Source organism: Bolinopsis microptera, chromosome 3 (genome assembly GCF_026151205.1).
Source record: "Bolinopsis microptera isolate Bmic1 chromosome 3, MBARI_Bmic_1.0, whole genome shotgun sequence".
In the NCBI taxonomy this organism is placed as follows: domain Eukaryota; kingdom Metazoa; phylum Ctenophora; class Tentaculata; order Lobata; family Bolinopsidae; genus Bolinopsis; species Bolinopsis microptera.
Genome location: NC_087074.1, coordinates 11,661,323 through 11,681,781, shown reverse-complemented (window position 1 = coordinate 11,681,781; position 20,459 = coordinate 11,661,323). Strand labels below are relative to the sequence as shown.

Genomic DNA, 20,459 nt, shown 5'->3' with positions numbered 1-20,459 from the left:
TTCTGTGAATTATGCGATAAAACATTTGCTAGTTCACGCAGTCTAGCCAGTCATCGATATAGCTTCCATCGTAAGAATGACATCTTTGAGAATAAAAATGTGTCTGATGATGAGACCATTACAACAAACAACTCTGGAAACAAGAATGATCAGAAACACGAGATGAACTCCTTATCGAAGACAGGTAATTTAATTCAATAGATTCGAAGTTTTAAAAACAACATGAAAATCTGAAAATAATGAACTTACACTGTCAAGCTGTTTAATATTGTTTTTTTACACCCTATGCAATCTTGCAATACAAAATTCAGGTGATAGTATGGACGATGAATATCCTACCGACACTGAAGATAGCATGGATGAAGATAAAGATGATGATTCTACAAAGGATTACTCAAGTGACAATGAATCAATAAATGAAGATAATGACCTCAATGAAAGTACAGACGATGAAAGTTCCTCATATAGTAGCAATGATCATTCACGTGTAAAGCGCAGACGAAAAATGACAAAACTTAAAGCTGGCTCTAATATGCTAACCAAGACTCTGCGGTCAATTGAGAAACATTTAAAGAACCAAGCCTGCCAACAGGATGACTGCTTTGATCTTTTTTCAAGTTATGAATTGAAGACTGATTTTTTCGTGATGCTAGATAATTACTTTCAAACACGTGGATTACAGTTGGATTCTATATTATCAAACAAAGAACAATTAATTTTCAATCTTGTACTAAAAACTGATAATCTCTTAATCCTTTGTAAACTTATAAATGAGAATATTCCCTTATTGAAATCAGTCGTTAAGAAATGTGACATGATCGTAAAGTCTTAAGTACTGAAAATTGCTGACGATTGACATTGTATTTTTAAATGTGTATGATTTTTTAAGTTTCAAACGGTTTGTCTTATTTCTCATAAAGTTTATTTATGATATCTAAATAATATAATAATTTCACCACTACACTGATAAAAATCTCCCCTACGGTAACCCTAAGTCACTGTGTGTAAGCGCTATACTAGCAGTAGGGGGGGGGGGCTAGTCCTACGAGTCACAGAGTGAGTATAACCAGCCGAAGCTGTACCAACTCATAGCTTGGTAACTGATCGACTAGCTCCAGACCGGATTCGAACCTTGATCTTCTGCTTGGGAGGCGGTTGTGTTACCACTACACCACGCGGCCGACAAATTATTATTGATTATGTGACATTACCATATAAGGAAATTGGGTAAATGGTGCCTAACTTTTAGGTGATACAGCGGGGCCATATTGTATACTACTGACACGATTGAGTTGCTGGAAGTTTGATTTCGGTCGGAGGAAGCCCACAGCAGAAAGCTTAACAAAGCGAAAAGTTGTATTTTAAAAAGTCTGTCCCATTTTCAAATATGAAAATTTCTGAACACAAATTTGACAGATTGGATGAAATTTTTGCCCAGAAACCAATTAGTCAGTTAATTGATGATGGTATGGAACCAAATTGAGGTACTGGGAGTCAAAATCCCGAATAAAATTGCAAAATCATATTGTCCCAATCTCTGTCCCATTTTCAGTTTTTGAAGATGAAATTTCCAGGACCGAAATTTTACAGTTTTGATTGAATTTCTCACCCACAACCAATTAGTCGGTCAACTATAGATGGCATATGACACGATTGAGTTGCTGGAAGTTTGATTTCGGTCGGAGGAAGCCCACAGCAGAAAGCTTAACAAAACGAAAAGTTGTATTTTAAAAAGTCTGTCCCATTTTCAAATATGAAATTTTCTGAACACAAAATTTGACAGATTGGATGAAATTTTTGCCCAGAAACCAATTAGTCAGTTAATTGATGATGGTATGGAACCAAATTGAGGTACTGGGAGTCAAAATCCCGAATAAAATTGCAAAATCATATTGTCCCAATCTCTGTCCCATTTTCAGTTTTTGAAGATGAAATTTCCAGGACCGAAATTTTACAGTTTTGATTGAATTTCTCACCCACAACCAATTAGTCGGTCAACTATAGATGGCATATGACACGATTGAGTTGCTGGAAGTTTGATTTCGGTCGGAGGAAGCCCACAGCAGAAAGCTTAACAAAACGAAAAGTTGTATTTTAAAAAGTCTGTCCCATTTTCAAATATGAAATTTTCTGAACACAAAATTTGACAGATTGGATGAAATTTTTGCCCAGAAACCAATTAGTCAGTTAATTGATGATGGTATGGAACCAAATTGAGGTACTGGGAGTCAAAATCCCGAATAAAATTGCAAAATCATATTGTCCCAATGTCTGTCCCATTTTCAGTTTTTGAAGATGAAATTTCCAGGACCGAAATTTTACAGTTTTGATTGAATTTCTCACCCACAACCAATTAGTCGGTCAACTATAGATGGCATATGACACGATTGAGTTGCTGGAAGTTTGATTTCGGTCGGAGGAAGCCCACAGCAGAAAGCTTAACAAAATAAAAGTTGTATTTTAAAAAGTCTGTCCCATTTTCAAATATGAAATTTTCTGAACACAAATTTGACAGATTGGATGAAATTTTTGCCCAGAAACCAATTAGTCAGTTAATTGATGATGGTATGGAACCAAATTGAGGTACTGGGAGTCAAAATCCCGAATAAAATTGCAAAATCATATTGTCCCAATCTCTGTCCCATTTTCAGTTTTTGAAGATGAAATTTCCAGGACCGAAATTTTACAGTTTTTATTGAATTTCTCACCCACAACCAATTAGTCGGTCAACTATAGATGGCATATGTGATATGACACGATTGAGTTGCTGGAAGTTTGATTTCGGTCGGAGGAAGCCCACAGCAGAAAGCTTAACAAAACAAAAAGTTGTATTTTAAAAAGTCTGTCCCATTTTCAAATATGAAACGAAACGAAACGAAACGAAACACTGTATTTACTACCCCGCTACTATGCGACAAAGATATTGTATAAAGATAACTAAATAATTTACACAATACGGTGCCCATGTCTGAGCGGCTCTCCTCAAATAACTTTCTCTCCTCCTCGGAGCAGAAATTTAAAAACATAACACGGGTCTCATAAATCAAAAAATACTAAATAATGTTAAAGAGATAATATCAGATTAACTGTCGCAAAAAATGGTTAAAGTATACATATTACATAATTGATTTTATTGACACACCGATAAAAACCAGAAAAACAAGAAGTGGATACTCGGAAAACAAAAAATAACACAAAAAAGACTAGAAGCCACAAAAAATAGCTTAACCAGGCTATAGCTGATCATACAAATAGTTCTTTAACTTACCCTTAAAAGAGACAATATTATCGATGTTACGGACATTAAGAGGGAGAGAATTCCATGATTCAGGTGCATAGTTGCTGAACCGCCTGCTAGATGCCTTCAATTTAGAGAACTTAGGTATCTTCATAAGAAGGTTACATGCTGTTTTTGTTCTGGTTTCTTTGACAGCCTTATCATCTCTGTTCATTTGAACCAACTCTTGGAGGTATATTGGTGCCAATCCATGGGCCACTTTGAAACAGATGAGGCACACTTTGAAAAATATCCTCTTTTCAACAGGGAGGATATGAGCTTTCTTGTAGAAAGGAGACAAGTCAGTATTTCTGTCATAGATGTCGTAAATGAAACGTATCCCTGCATTTAGAACAGATTGCAGCTTCTTCACTCTAGTCTTTGAAAGATTCATGTAAAGGGCATTACAATAGTCCAGCTTTGATATGATCAGTTGTTTGACCAGCATGAGCTTAACTCTCTCATCTAGATACTTTCTGATAGTTCTTAGATTATTCATTGTCCAGCAACAGTTCTTCCTAACGTTGTTTATCTGCCTTTCCATGTTGAGAGATTCATCTAGTAACACTCCAAGACTCTTCCAGGTATCGTTTTTACATACAGTTGGTGTAATGATGGTGTCACCAAACTTTATTGTTATTTCAAGGTCAAACTTCTTCAGTACCAAAGGCTTTCCAATGACTAACAATTCTGTCTTGCTCTCATTCAGTTTCATGAAATTATTAACCATCCATACTTTGATTTCAGACAGACAGTCATTGATCCTACTAGTGACATTCTGCAGCTCCATGGGTCTCATCGGGTGGAAAGCTATATAAAGTTGTGAGTCATCTGCATAAAGCTGTATATCGAGACCATACTTTCTAGCTATTTCCTGGAGCAGCTTAATGTATAAGATGAACAGGATAGGTCCCAATAGAGAGCCCTGGGGTACCCCAAACAACAGACACTGGAAGTCAGATAATGAGTCATCTAACTTAACCTTGAAAAACCTGCCTGAGAGGTATGAACTAAACCATTTCAATGCAGAGTCCTTAATACCAAAATCTTTTGCCAGCTTCTTAAGAAGGATTGTATGATCAATCGTGTCGAAAGCAGCAGAGAGATCAAGTAGGACTACAATCACAATGTTGTTCTTCTGCACTTCCTTAAGAATATCGTCTGCCATCCTGACCATCAGGGTTTCACAACTGTGGTTCGCTCTGTATCCAGACTGAACTGGGCAATGCAGACTGTTCAAATGTAAGTGATTGTTCAACTGCTCAAGTACAATTTTTTCAATCAGTTTAGACATAACTGCAAGATTTGAGACTGGTCTATAATTCTTCAGAATATCTGGATCAGCATTCTTCTTCTTGATAGTGGGCTTGACCAGTGCAGTCTTCATCTCGGCTGGAAACACACCTTGCAACATAGAACCGTTTATTATGTGCAGGAGGATCGGTGCCAACTCCTGAGAGCATTTCTTCAACATGAAAGTTGGAATAGGGTCAAGACTACAAAACTTGTTAGACATCTTAGAAATGGTGTGTAACAGGTGCTGCCTAGTGATGGAGTGAAATTTATCAAATGATGGCCCTGAATAGGTGCTTTCAAGATTCTCTGACGATGACAAGTTCCCTCCGATATGACTTCCTTTTTCTTCTATCCCAAGTCTGATATCATTCACTTTATCAGCAAAGAAAACTTTAAAACTTTCTGCAAGTTTTTTAGTGTCATTACCATGTGGCCTTTCTTGGGTAGTTTCACCCGTGAGTCTATAAACTTTCTTGTACAGAGCCTTCGTATCTCCCGCAGAGGCTAAGAGGGCTTTTCTATTGTAAGTAATCCTCTTCTGTCGCTCAATGACAATATATTTGTTCCTGAGGTTGACAAAAATATCCTTCTGTCCCTTGCCTTTCCTCCAGGCTCTCTCAGCTGCTCTCCTCTGCCTCTGTAAAACTTTCAGATCCTGATCCATCCAAGGTTTACCTTTGTCTTCACTCTTCATCTCCTTACTGATCACAGGACAATGCTTGTCCATAAGTTCCAATAGAATACTATTGTACATCTTAACTGTCTCATCAAGACTCTCAGAGCACCAAGCATCTCTTTTACAGAGATCAGAAACCAAAATATCTGCTTTGAAATCCTCAACCACAATACTTTTAAAATCACGGTAGTTCATCACCCTAGTATCATTCAAAGAGGTTTTCAGGCTCACAGACACTACAAATTTAACAAGAAAATGATCTGATCTAGTCCCAGATTCCACAATGTTGATAGAAGTTATAGAGTCTTTGAAGACTTTGGTCGTTATCACGAGGTCAAGAGTTCCTCCTTGGTTGTGAGTTCTTTCTAGTGGTACACATTGGATGAAACCAAGCTGATCAAGAAGGGAAAGAAACTTTGCGGGGTAAAGATCTTTAGGTCTTTCAACATGTAAATTAAAATCCCCTGCAATCACCGGGGTTCCTGGCTTACCGGACAAATCACACAGGTATTCACTGAATTCTTCCAAGAAGTGGCACTCAGTGTACCTGGCCTTTTTGGTGTAAGGCGGTCTATACACATCAATAAGTCTGATTATCCCACTATTTGTTTCAAGTACAACTTCCATGACTTGGTAAGACTTGTACTTCTTGACTCTACCGTTGCTTTTCAACTTAAGGTTCTTATTGAAAATCATACCTATTCCTCCACCACTACGATGCTTCCTTGGGTTGGATAAAAATACCCCAACCATAATCTCGTATCTCTTGTAGCTTTGCGGTATCTGCTTCCTTAAGAAAAGTCTCCTGAAGAAAACAGATATCAACCCCCTCATCAGTTAGATGCTCAAGAACCTCTACTGTCTTGTTCACTAGACGATTAACATTAAACGTGGCCAAGACTAGTTTATCCCAAGCTCTCTTTGTCGAATCTTTGCCCACTGGAGATAAGAGTTTTTTGATGTTTCACATCCGCTCGTTCTGGCCATGATATAACTCTGCTCTCTCACATAAGATGGGCATAATCTGTCAGCTGCAGAATGTGTCTTGCATTTATCTTTGACATTCTTGTCTTTACTGTTGCTACAGTTCGTACACTTGATACTAGATCTTTGGCCCGCCGTTTTCTTCTCACAATCTTTCGATTTGTGGGCACCTTCACAGTAGAAGCACACTGGGTCGGCATTATACTTCTTACACTTACAGTAATCACTGCCACTCATGTGTCCGAAGCTCTGACAGTCAAAGCACTGGATTACATGATACCTATCCTTAACTTTATACTGTCCAAGATCAGCGTGTACAAAGTCACCTGACTCCCTTGTAGACTGCCTGATTTTCACTGACACTTGTCGGCATGCCCAGGTCTTGTTTTTCTCCAGGAAAATAACCTTGAAAGTGTTGTTCTCATCTTCAACTAAACTCTTAATGGAACTGTTCTTATCAAGGATGCTCTGGCGCAATTCTTCAGATGACTCAAAATCTCCCTTGAGATCATACATAGTAAGCTTAGGTTCAAGCATTGTCACGGTGTGGGATTTTGCAGACACTTTGTAGTCCACACTAAGAGCATCTTTAGCTTTCTCCATAAGTTCCTTGTTCTTGAATATTAACCTTGCTGTGCCTTCTTTGACACCTGAGACCCCCTTAATAGGGATGCTGGGCAGTATTGATGCAACATGTTTCTTCACCTTTGAGGACCAGAGTTCTTCTGTTATCTTATCTGCCTCATTCTGCCCTTCCAGAGTTAAAGTATGAGTCTCACTGGGTCCGAGATTGGTCTTAATCTCAGGTATAATACCTTTATTGTGCTCAATGAGAATTTGTCTAAATTGTGCTAGCTCCTTTCTCACTATATCCAGTGCCTCGGTAGCTGTCCCTTCCTGTGGTGCAGGTGTGTCTAGTATAGACTTGGTCTTCAGTAGTGACACGGCCCTCTTACTGAAACTGTATAGTTCCTTTATAACTTCAAACATATCCGGCTTGTTATTCCCTGTGGGTAAGTCTAAGGAATCTGCAATTATAGTATCCAACTTCTTCTTACCTTTTAAACTGTCGTTTAACGTTTCTAACTCCTTTTTCATCTTGTCATAGACATCAGTGATAACCATTGCTGTAAAGGATTTGAGACCTCTCTACTTTAACTCAAACCAAATAAATATAGTGGTAAGTGCTGAAAAGTACTTGATAAACCCACTAAAAGCTGTTGGTCGTCGTTTAAAACGCAGTAAAAACCTCAAATTATTTGTTATATATAACAAATAGTTTTAATACTTTAAACACTACTATATATAGTAGTGTTTAAAGTATTAAAACTATGAAATTTTCTGAACACAAATTTAACAGATTGGATGAAATTTTTGCCCAGAAACCAATTAGTCAGTTAATTGATGATGGTATGGAACCAAATTGAGGTACTGGGAGTCAAAATCCCGAATAAAATTGCAAAATCATATTGTCCCAATGTCTGTCCCATTTTCAGTTTTTGAAGATGAAATTTCCAGGACCGAAATTTTACAGTTTTGATTGAATTTCTCACCCACAACCAATTAGTCGGTCAACTATAGATGGGATATGACACGATTGAGTTGCTGGAAGTTTGATTTCGGTCGGAGGAAGCCCACAGCAGAAAGCTTAACAAAACAAAAAGTTGTATTTTAAAAAGTCTGTCCCATTTTCAAATATGAAATTTTCTGAACACAAATTTGACAGATTGGATGAAATTTTTGCCCAGAAACCAATTAGTCAGTTAATTGATGATGGTATGGAACCAAATTGAGGTACTGGGAGTCAAAATCCCGAATAAAATTGCAAAATCATATTGTCCCAATCTCTGTTCCATTTTCAGTTTTTGAAGATGAAATTTCCAGGACCGAAATTTTACAGTTTTGATTGAATTTCTCACCCACAACCAATTAGTCGGTCAATTACAGATGGCATATTACACGATTGAGTTGCTGGAAGTTTGATTTCGGTCGGAGGAAGCCCACAGCAGAAAGCTTAACAAAACGAAAAGTTGTATTTTAAAAAGTCTGTCCCATTTTCAAATATGAAATTTTCTGAACACAAATTTGACAGATTGGATGAAATTTTTGCCCAGAAACCAATTAGTCAGTTAATTGATGATGGTATGGAACCAAATTGAGGTACTGGGAGTCAAAATCCCGAATAAAATTGCAAAATCATATTGTCCCAATCTCTGTCCCATTTTCAGTTTTTGAAGATGAAATTTCCAGGACCGACATTTTACAGTTTTTATTGAATTTCTCACCCACAACCAATTAGTCGGTCAACTATTATAGATGGCATATGACACGATTGAGTTGCTGGAAGTTTGATTTCGGTCGGAGGAAGCCCACAGCAGAAAGCTTAACAAAACGAAAAGTTGTATTTTAAAAAGTCTGTCCCATTTTCAAATATGAAATTTTCTGAACACAAATTTGACAGATTGGATGAAATTTTTTCCCAGAAACCAATTAGTCAGTTAATTGATGATGGTATGGAACCAAATTGAGGTACTGGGAGTCAAAATTCCGAATAAAATTGCAAAATCATATTGTCCCAATCTCTGTCCCAGTATGATTCTCATATTGTGATGCAAGCAAAACTTTGATCACGTGTGTAAGTCCTAATCATCTACTATTTAATAATTAATTGTAACTACTCACATTCTAGGTGTTTAGCAGTCTGATGTGGTCCCTGACCCGGATCATGTCCAGTTATCACATGCCTAATGAGCGGGACTACCAGTTCATTCCTACTTCAGTGGTCACTACTTTCGGGGTGGACTCCTCTATTGGTTAGTACCCATTTTTTTTTCATTTAAATATTTTAGATCTGGAAAACTACTCATTTTACGTACAATCGCAGGTTTTATCCCGGGGGAAATGTAACTTATTCCACAATCTATATCTTAGCTGCATTGGTTATTATCAATATCTTATACATTAAGAATTATTCATTTTCTATAGTAGTATTATTCAGTGTATCAAAATTAAAATTTGCGGTTTAATTAAGAACAATAACGTTTTATAAATTGGAAAGACCAAAACTTATGCTGAAAATTGATCCAATTAATAATTATTTAACTATAAGGTAGGTAGATTCTCAAACTCTTTAGCCAATCAGGGTTTAGAGTCCGCCTTATCCAGTTTTACTGGATATCCTGTAAATATAGGAATATTCTCAGTTCAGATTTTAACCACTCATGTCCAATGTCCATGGGGGCTAACCATACTCTAAAAGTCTAAATATCTCGAATAAAATTATGTTTCATGATTGAATAATAAATAAATAGTCCATGCTATGTTCTTCGATCCAACGTTCACATTTTATATCTGCCTCTCCTTAGTACCAGAACCAACTGCACTACTTACAAAAGATGCTCTGGTTGTTGAATCTTGTCGAGTAACCCTTCCTAACCCCCGCCGTATCACTTTTATCACGAACTTCTTGAACCCTCTGTTAACGACCGTGTACAATATAGGATTTACCAAGGAACTAGCTGTGGTTAACGGCACTGCATACTTCTGGATGTTACTCGGGGAGTAGTCACCAACTTTAGAGAAGTAGTAGATAAAGATCATCTGGTACGGAAGCCAGCAGTAACACACAATCATTCCAAGAGATATGGCTAGGATCGTCAGGTTTGCTTGTCTAAAATTAACATTAGGGCTGTCCTTAGTTAGGATGAAGGTGTATATTAATGATGTCGCGTTCGCCAGAATAACAACGAGGAATATAAGTGCCATCAGGGGATAGTTCGTGTACTCAGCAAAAACGTTGAGAAATGAGGATAGTTGTACTGTTATGTCTAATGTACAGAGTGTGTAATACATTTGGTATGAGGTTGGTAGGAACAATACAGCAGATGCGAAAAGAAGTCCTAAGAACCAAAGCAGTCCCATTATCAACCTCGCATTTTTAATTCCAGATTGTTGAAGTCGGGTAGGGGATAAGCAGCGAGCCAAACGGTGCAAGGATACCGCCATAATGAAGAAACCGACTGAGTTATTAGCAAATGCTAGCAGGAAATATGATAATTTAGCAACTGAGTAAGGAAGGTACCATTGGGAATTATCCGGGTGGGTCATGTAGTAGAGATGATTTGTTAGCATTGGTATCGTCATGAAGAGGATCTTTGAGCAATCAGCGATGGCTAGATGCTGAACAAACAGTATTGTAACTCTGTCCAAGTCGAAGGAGGAATAGCATCTGCTAGCGTAGATAACAAAGAGGTTGCCGATACCTCCAAGTATCACTACCAATGTGAAGTAGGTGATGAAGCTGATGCTCTCTGCAACCGTGAACGCTTCATAGTAGGTTTCATTAACCATGTTAGCCCTGTACTGAATTGAGAAAAAGGTTAACTTCTTGTCGGCTTATCAGTAGAAATACAAGTTGAAAACCGTGTAAACAGACTTTAATTTAACCGTCAGAATGCTAATAGTTCACATAAGAATAATACTCTTAATAAACAGTTGCCCTAAAGACCTGATTTTCAGGAGGGAGGGGGGTACATATATGTTTACTAAAAATTAGCGATATTTTGTTTCCTTAATCTTGGGTCAATTTCTTTACATTTTTAAAACCAGCTAATTGACTCACAAACAGACTGACGGAAGAACCATCCGTTACTGCATCCTGTATAACAAATTGGAATTAAATTAAAGGAGTTGGAATAACAGCAATGTTATTAAACTTTGATAACAAAGTAACAAAATAATGACATAATTTCTAATGGCTAAAACCTCTATAAACCAAAGAAAATATCAAAGAAATCTACCAAGGGCGACGCCAAAATAGAGGAACGACTAGAGGTTAGCCGTTATCAAGCAGCTCTTACCATGTACAACACAGCTGCTCGCTCTTACTATTGTTAATATTTCGTGCTGCACTATGACTCAGTACCCACACTCCACAGTAACAAACATCAAGATAGCGTCTATAGAGACTAACGACTTACGGCTCCTTTTCGATCAGCTTCAACTTTTGTCTACTCTGACGTTATTTGAGTGTTGAATTAGTATTAGTAAGAAACCAAGGCAGTATACGTACAGTAAGAAACCTCTTTTTTTACGTGAGACTGATGCAATGTAATGGAGTAAGATGTTAAAGTAATGCAATGGGAGCTGAAGCAACAGCTGCAAAGGACTAACGTTATACAAGTACAAACCAAGGATTGTATGTGGAAGTTCGAATTCTTTTGTGCTGCTATTTCTCGTGGTGTTCAATAATAGGTTAATTGTAGTGATATAATAGATATAATGGTACCACGGGATCACACGAGGGTCACATGGTGATAGTACAAAGCTGTTAACTAAATGCCCTTTGAAGGGCAATGGAATTGAGAAATTATATATTGAAGTTTTTAAGAGGTTTTTGAGCAACTTGAAGAAGCCAAGAATGGGGGTAAGCGCAATGGGCATAGAGCGCACGCCAGGAAGCACTGCACTATTAAGATCTAGTGTTGACTGATGTCCAAAATATCCATTCTAAATCTTGGAGTTTGCGATTGCCCTACAAGCACAAGACTGTGTATCTGTCAGCAGGTTGACATATCAAACAGCAAGGGCAACAAAAGCAATGTTTTAAAGATATGAAACAGAAAATACAAGAAAACACGAGATGAGCCTAATAAGAGACATCGAAGGTCCACAACTGTGCAGTGTTGAGTGTTGACATATATAATTTACTATCTTTTAACTATTGCGACAATATTTTTTCCGTTCACCCTTTTGTAAAAAGGCAATAGTGAAAGGTTACGAATGGAGGTTTTTGCAGAAAAACGTGGATTTTGGAGAACGAGATAGGTGGGTTTAAATATGTCGTGTGTCCTTCCGTTCGTTACCATGACAACTAGCGCGCAGTGCAGCGCGCGAGTATTGCTTGCGGAGATGTGATGTATATAGGTAGCCTGTCAATGAATGCGCGGCGCGAGTGTATTTTAATGTATACTGTGCTTGTCATACGTTGTATGACCCGCCGCGAAACGACCGTGGGGGTCACAACGTGATACAATACTGTGCAATGTATAGTATTAGGTTATAAGCCTAATTTGTACGTGGCATGTGTAGTATAGTGTACTGATGTGTATCAATATTATTATTATGAAGTGAGCTGATTGGAGATTATATTTATAGTTATAGTGAACGGAAATCTAGCGTCCGCCAAAACGAAACAACGGGCGCAATTCTTGTTAAATTTAATTTTTCCAGACAGTTAGTTTCAATTTTTTAAAGACCGAAGATTCCCGGGGTATTGGTTTTTAGTTTATCATCGATGAATTGTCCGACTTTTAAATGTACAATCATTGTCCGGTCAGGGGTTGTAGAAACAGTTTATTCAATCAATCAACATGTTGTAAACATGTATTCTCAAGCAAACACTTGCTTGTTTAAATCATTTCAATATTACATCATTTTGCCAAGGTGTACCTATAATCTTCCCAATTTCTATGATTTCAAGGTTCGATTTTCAACGCTTTATTCGAACCAATTTATGTGACGTGACGTTTTGACTGAAATGTATTAATCAACCAATAATCTGCAATGCAGGGTAGATTAACATTTGTTACCCTCTGTAAAAAAGTATTTAAGAATACTGCTCTTTGTCGGATTGCAAACTAACGCTTATATCGAATATCAAAATTTGGAAAGAGTTATTATCGAATAGTATTAGTAAGATCGGCAATCCTGCCATTACAAAGTCAATAAAACTATAGAACTATTCAATTTCATATACCTGACATTAAACGTAATAGATACTACTAAAGAATTTTATAAATTTACAGCAGTATACCTTAATCACAATCGCTAAGCTGACAAAGAATAATATATTTTAACAGCAATATCCCATTATTGCACAGCCTGTAGAACTAGATAAAGCTTGTGTACCATCAGATATCGGGTTCACATCTATTTCTCCTCACAGCAGAACTCTCTCCAAAAGATGACCGGTTTATCGTATCTTGCCCAGTAACCCTTCCTAATCCCCTCCTCGCTACTTTGAACGCGAACTTCTTGAACCCTCTGTTAACGACCGTGTACAATATGGGATTTATCAAGGAACTAACTGTGGTTAACGGCACTGCATAATTCTGATATTTTGGTATTTGGTCACTAATTTGGTCACTATTTGTTGGCTTGAGAAAATAGATCTGGACAATCTTGAAGGGAAGCCAGCAGTAACACACAATCATACCAAGAGATATAGCTAAAATGGTTAGGTTGGCTTGTCTAAAATTAGTGTTAGGACTGTCTTTAGTCAAGACACAGGTGTAGATGAGTGAGGTTGTGTTAGCTAGGATGACTATCACAACAAGAAGGGCCATCAGAGGGAGGTTGGAGTACTCCGCTAGAGCTTTAAGAAGGGGAGAAAGTTTTACTGTATTGTCCATCGCGCAGATGGCAATGCGCATCTTGTAGCGAGTCGGCAAAAACCATACGACTGAAGAGAGAAGGACTGAAATAAGCCAAAGTAGTGCCATAAATATCTTCGCTCCTCTATTCCCAGATTGGTGAAGTCTAGTGGGGGCCAAACAGCGAGCCAAACGGTGCAAAGATACCGCCAAAATGAAGAAACCGACTGAGTGATTAGCAAATGCTAGCACGAAATATGATAATTTAGCAACTGAGTAAGGAAGGTACCATTGGGAATTATTTGGGTGGGTCATGTAGTAGAGATGATTCGTTAGCATTGGTATCGTCATGAAGAGGATCTTTGAGCAATCAGCGATGGCTAGATGCTGAACAAACAGTATTGTAACTCTGTCCAAGTCGAAGGAGGAATAGCATCTGCTAGCGTAGATAACAAACAGGTTGCCGATACCTCCAAGTATCACTACCAATGTGAAGTAGGTGATAAAGCAGATGCTCTCTGCAACCGTGAACGCTTCATAGTAGGTTTCATTAACCATGTTAGCCCTGTACTGAATAGATGAAAATGTAAGTAACTTGTAAACTGTGAGCTTTAGTTAACCACCAAGTAGATGGAAAGTCTTTCAATATATCATAATACGATTTTACTGACCTTAAAATATTAAATAGCGTTGTACCACAGTGAAATTTTATACAGAGTTCTAAAGTGACGAAACCATATTTTATTGCAATTGACCCGTGGCCGTCCGAAAATATGCTGGCATGCACCTTAAAGTCAATGTAAAATAAAGAAAACATAGTAATTTAATAATAATGCAAAATTAGAATGGAGAAACTTAAAACCGGTGACCTCCAGGCACCCATTCAATACAAATTAACCACTTCTCTTCCGATGCCAACGATCATAAAAGCATTCTGGTCGAACAAACTAATTCTTTTCAGATAAACTAATGACTGATCCATTTATTGTCGATGTGTAATTATCATCCAATAAAATCAATGACCAGGAACTGTTGCTTCTCGAATAACGTACACCATTGGGGCTTGTATACTGTGATAGAAAATCCAATTATATTAAAATCGACCTAGTTTTTGTTTGAACATATCATTGCTCGATTTATTGTATATAAACGATTCTCCGGGGCATTTAATTGTAAAAACGTCGTTAGTCTGACGTGGGTTGGGAGGTGATGTACATTTCCTTGAAAAGGAGCGGGCGAGGGAAGGCGTTGAGAGTTATACTTATTTTGTATGCTAAATTATCATATGGAGCAACGAAAAATGTTATAAAATACTTTGAAACATAGTAATTTAATAATAATGCAAAATTAGAATGGAGAAACTTAAAACCGGTGACCTCCAGGCACCCATTCAATACAAATTAACCACTTCTCTTCCGATGCCAACGATCATAAAAGCATTCTGGTCGAACAAACTAATTCTTTTCAGATAAACTAATGACTGATCCATTTATTGTCGATGTGTAATTATCATCTAATAAAATCAATGACCAGGAACTGTTGCTTCTCGAATAACGTACACCATTGGGGCTTGTATACTGTGATAGAAAATCCAATTATATTAAAATCGACCTAGTTTTTGTTTTAACATATCATTGCTCGATTTATTGTATATAAACGATTCTCCGGGGCATTTAATTGTAAAAACGTCGTTAGTCTGACGTGGGTTGGGAGGTGATGTACATTTCCTTGAAAAGGAGCGGGCGAGGGAAGGCGTTGAGAGTTATACTTATTTTGTATGCTAAATTATCATATGGAGCAACGAAAAATGTTATAAAATACTTTGAAAGAGTTGTATAATAGCGAAAATAAACTTCAGCTTAATGAGCTTATCTGGTAGATGCGAATAAATTAATTTGGAGTTTAATGCATAATTCCACTAGAAAAGTCAAAAGCTTATCAATATACATACTGAAGCCAAGAGCATTATTAAAAAAACTGAAAATAGTATACGCTCATCTCGACTAAGAATGTTCATCTTTTATTGATAATGATTAAAATATGGTCTCTCAAGTTGCGACTAATGAAACCAATAACATCGGCAGCAAGTGTAAAACTAGTCTCCTAAGTGGGTAGAACAATAATAAGATACCAATAGTATGCATAATTCTGATATTGTGGTACTTGGTCACTATTTGTTGGCTTGAGAAAATAGATCTGGATAATCTTGAAGGGAAGCCAGCAGTAGCACACAATCATACCAAGAGATATAGCTAAAATGGTTAGGTTGGCTTGTCTAAAATTAGTATTAGGACTGTCTTTAGTCAAGACACAGGTGTAGATGAGGGAGGTTGTGTTAGCTAGGATGACTATAACAACAAGAACTACATGGTGCGGTCTCAGAGTTGACGCGCTAATTGGGCATTTTATGTACTTCTACATATTATAGCTATTGATAATGGGATAAGTATATTGTCGTGACTCGTAATGGTTTATAATAAACACTGTGTCAGTGTATGTAAGGTTTTATAAGCAGTATTAGCAGCTTACGTAAAGTTTCTGCTTAGGGGTGGTGTTATCAGTAGTCATTTACTATACAGGAATATTGCAATGAAAAACAATAAGTAATGTTATCTGAACTCAGAACCAGCCTTCTGGATAATAATATTATGATGTCAGGTAAAACGAACACCAAAATAAGATATAAATTCCAAATTGATATTTAGAAACACGAATATGCTAGAACACAATCTAAACGAACTAATTGACTGAGATATAGCTGTGGTTATAAGAGATAGATATCAGTTTAGGTTGTTACGGAGTTTTATATTAACACAAGCAATGTAACAGAGTCAATATATTTAAATGTTGCCATGGGTTGGCAAGTCCCATTCATGGTAGTCCGATAGTTTCATTGCATCCTAACATAATATTGAACTTACAGACTATTACCAGCTACAAACAGATAAGTAATGACATTGTAAGTTGTAACTTCATGTACAACTGTATAAGTGTAGCTGCGAGTTCTTGTACACTGTCTGGTCGTTACTCGTACAGTGCCTTTTTTGGTGAGGTAAATTATCAGTTATTGTTCTCCTGGTAGGAGATGAACATATTGCCGGGAAGAGCACTCCCACGTGTAAGGAAAGCTATTTATATGTATGAATTAATATAAAATCTAAAAGCGTTCATTACTTTATTATTCTTAACTTCAATTTGGTGGATACAGTTTTTAATATTTACTGTTTCTTGTCGATTCGAAATTACAAATGTGAAATGATACATCAGGAATTAAACAGTGATTTTAGGAATAAAGAAGAATACACACAATTCTATTATCGGCACTTTCTTTAAATGTTCAAGACTAAAATAAAATGTATACATACAATACAATATTAACTGCGCTACAGGTTACATCCTAGTCCACATCATTACCAGTACCAACTACCAGCCAAAGTGGGTTGTAATGGGTTAAGCACCCGTCACCACCATGCTAACATGTTGCGGTGGTTGCTATTTAATCGTAATGGAAATGGAAATCGCATTAAGAAGAGGATTGATTCCAGCTCTTTTTAACTATCTTTATCGCAAACTTCTTGAACCTTCTATTAAAATAACCAACGTGTACAAAATAGGGTTTATCAAGGAACTAGCTGTGGTTTATAGAAATATATATTTCTGATATTACCACATATTACCACATATGACCACATATTACCAAATAGTACCACATATTACCACATATTACCACAAATTACCACATATTACCACATATATTTGACCAGGTGGGTGGTTGGTAGGGTTCCTAGTGGAGAAGATAATATCAGGACTGGTCTACTACTCCGGAGAACAGAGCACTGTTGAAGACTGCATGTCTCTGCTCCAATCCTGCTCTAAAAACTCAAGAATGTAGGTTCATGTACGTTGATCTTTAGTTGGAGCTCTTTTTGGCTTGTTCAAATCTCTTATAAGTTAAACATCTACATGTTTAACTTATAAAATCTAATCGCAATATGTCATCATGACATATCTCGTTCCAGATCGTTGGTACTGATGAAGGATGATAATTTCCAGAAGCTAGTTGGTCGGTACACGACGGGAGTGTTAGTTCTACCCTCCTCTAAAGCTAACAGGATGTTCTCAGCCGCTCTAACTATCATCATGTCTCACCTTCCCTCCGGGGAACATCAACAGTTCATGGACAGGGTACGTGTAGGAACGCGGAGTAGATTATATATTATGTTCAGCCCTACGGTTTAGGGAAAGGAAATGGCCGCGGTATATCGGGGTTTGTAGGAAATTGGGGCGAGTTTAATCGGGGTTTTGCAGTACATTGTTCCTCTTCCCTCACTCATTTGTACCACCAGGTATTTGGCCCAATCAGGGATAGCACGGTGAAAATATTGTTCAGCACCGAAATAGCGGAGGTTCCTGGCTCCCCCGTTTTGACCCAGCAAGTGCTCACAGCTCTGGATACGTTCCACGGTATTGCTGCTGGCATAGTCAACAAGATTGTTGAGTAAGTACAATGTTCCTTTCTACTGATTAGATGGAATTTGAAGAATTTTTAGGGAAATAATAACTATACGTTAGCTGCCGCTCGCGCTGAATAATCTGACATTGCATTTGATGTCCAAATCAATGTCAAATTCATTGTTTCTTGGTTTTTGGTACAGAACAATTCTTAGCTTTATCTCTACAAGATGCTTTCCCTTATATTACACTTTACACCAAACGTAAATACTTGAAAAATACACTTTCAAGTGGGTCCGGGACTCTACGGCGTGAGACTCTAACCCTAACCCTGACCATAACCCTAACCCTAACCCTAGCCCTAACCCTAACCCTAACTCTAACCCGCCGTAGAGTCTTACGCCGTAGAGTCTTACGCCGTAGAGTCCGGACCCCTCTCAAGTATTCTGATTTCTGTACAAATACTTTGACGAGGGCTACCCTGCCCTTGCAGAATAATACTAGAAGTGGATAAAAAGAGTGAGATAGAACCAACAGAATGTCTCTTCAGCGTTGTGTTCAACACTGTTATTCCCATCTTGGAGGGGTCCATTAACCTCATGAAGATATCTCAACACATCCAGCCTATTACCCGGTCTATTCTCGAACTTTTCTGTGCTATTGCAGGTTAGAACATCTCTATTCTGTTGTATGTTTTGTCAATATGTCACTGAATACAAGTCATCGAATGATTTAAATTTAGACGTACTCTGTTTTTATGTTTAAACGTTACTTTAGACGTTTTGATTTTATGCGAATATTTATTTAGATGATTTGATTGATATCCGTATGTTTATTATTTATCATTTATGACTTTCAGATAGCGGCATTTTACAAATAGATAAAACACAGACTCATCGACTATACGATACCTGCTACAAGGTTCTCAAATGTTACTCTGATTCTGCTGCTTGTAAGTTTATTTACGCTAATTATCTTACCAAAATTTTGAAACATGTGCCAAAATTAGCTTTAAATCGAAACTCCAACATATCTAATTGGCACCCTGACAGATTTTAGAATATCGGTAGTTTAAAGTTCATAAATAAACGCCCACATTATTAGTGGTTTTATCCTTACCAAACCCATCCGCTCAGCACGACAGTCCCTGACAATAGGTGTTGAAGATGACCGGTACGATAACATCCTGCTCTGTCTGGAGCTACTCTCCCATCTCTGTTCCAAGGACTTCTTCAACTTCGACGAGCCTGACAGCTATGATGAGACTTCTAGTAGACTTGTTTTGGTTGGACTTGATATTATCGTGCCTCACATTGATGTCGGTAAGAAGCATTTCTTGATTCAAATCTAGAAAATTGTTATTCTTGACTTCAAATATACATAATTGTACATATAATAATGTACATAATTACCCTTATTTTGATTTTGCTTCCTGTTTATCAACCTGTCGATATTTATCAGTCATAAATTCTCAGAGCTGTTAAAGTTCCCGAAGTTATCAAACGAGTTTTTCAAGCTGATAACTTTTATATGTGAGGTGTACCCAGAGAAAGTAGTGAGTCTCCCCGAGAGTGTTGTGGATCAGATCGTCTTGATGCTCAAAGTCGGACTTAACAAGTTAGCTTTACTTTAACATTGATTGAAAAAATCTGTCGGGTGACATGATTTTAATGTGGTCACTCACGTAGGAATAACAGAAAATGTAAAATTATCCGCCCTGTTAGCAATAAGTCTCAGGATTTGATATATATTTTTTAAATTCAACTTATTTCCAATTTCAGTTACAATGACGATATTACTTTCTACATTTTCAACGCTGTGTCCGCTCTATCTGTTAACTCAGCTAACAATCCCCCATTCCAGAAGAAAATCGGTCAGATTATAAAGGTTAGTCCAAGTTATCATATCTTTTTATGTTTATTTTGAAATTTTAGACAGTTTTCCAAGTTTACTTTGAAATAAAAACACTGTGATGCAATTTAAACAAAATGGAATTTAACATGAACTGAATACTAGTACCAATTCTCCAAGACTCTGTGATTCAAGCCCAAGTTTCTGCTTCCTCACGCATAAGCATACTCACAGACACCAACATGTGTGCGCGCGTTAACCGCACACCCCACAGCTATGTGAGTGGAACCACTGATATCAATTATCCTCTTTCCGTGCTGCTGGAACATCTTGCCACATATCTGGTCCAGGCACACGTTACAATCCACCACTGCTGTGAACCTCCGGTAACTCCTTGGCAGCTTCATGTCTGGGGCTGGTTGGGTGGATGCTGAGAGAGGGGAGGCTGGAACGGTGTCCGGGTCTGCTCCTGTTGACACCTTCTCTCTTGCCCATTTTATGAGAGTCGAGCTGAGTTTAAACCCTAGCTTTACATGCTTGTCATGAAGAC

General features: G+C 37.5%; 2 protein-coding genes across 3 annotated transcripts in view; one reads left to right on the top strand and one right to left on the bottom strand.

Moving 5' to 3' along the window:
* The window catches only part of LOC134812803 (exportin-4-like), a 42,358-nt gene that overhangs the window by 15,532 nt on the left and 6,367 nt on the right, over positions 1-20,459 (top strand). The window contains exons 13-21 of one of the 2 annotated variants that reach the window (XM_063820372.1): positions 8,923-9,046; positions 17,371-17,494; positions 17,626-17,791; positions 17,953-18,104; positions 18,609-18,724; positions 18,918-19,010; positions 19,195-19,380; positions 19,534-19,675; positions 19,840-19,945. In XM_063820372.1, the coding sequence (XP_063676442.1) occupies positions 8,923-9,046; positions 17,371-17,494; positions 17,626-17,791; positions 17,953-18,104; positions 18,609-18,724; positions 18,918-19,010; positions 19,195-19,380; positions 19,534-19,675; positions 19,840-19,945 (1,209 nt within the window). Of the gene's footprint in view, positions 1-8,922; positions 9,047-17,370; positions 17,495-17,625; positions 17,792-17,952; positions 18,105-18,551; positions 18,725-18,917; positions 19,011-19,194; positions 19,381-19,533; positions 19,676-19,839; positions 19,946-20,459 lie in introns of both variants that reach the window. The other variant, XM_063820371.1, reaches the window with a different exon arrangement.
* Positions 9,509-10,583, bottom strand: LOC134812370 (galanin receptor 2a-like). The gene has a single exon (XM_063819763.1). It carries the CDS (start codon positions 10,581-10,583, stop codon positions 9,579-9,581), a length of 1,005 nt encoding a protein of 334 aa, XP_063675833.1. The 3' UTR covers positions 9,509-9,578.

What these genes read in the sequence shown, in the direction of transcription:
- LOC134812370 (XM_063819763.1), bottom strand. Translation starts at nt 10,583, where the DNA reads ATGGTTAATGAAACCTACTATGAAGCGTTCACGGTTGCAGAGAGCATC.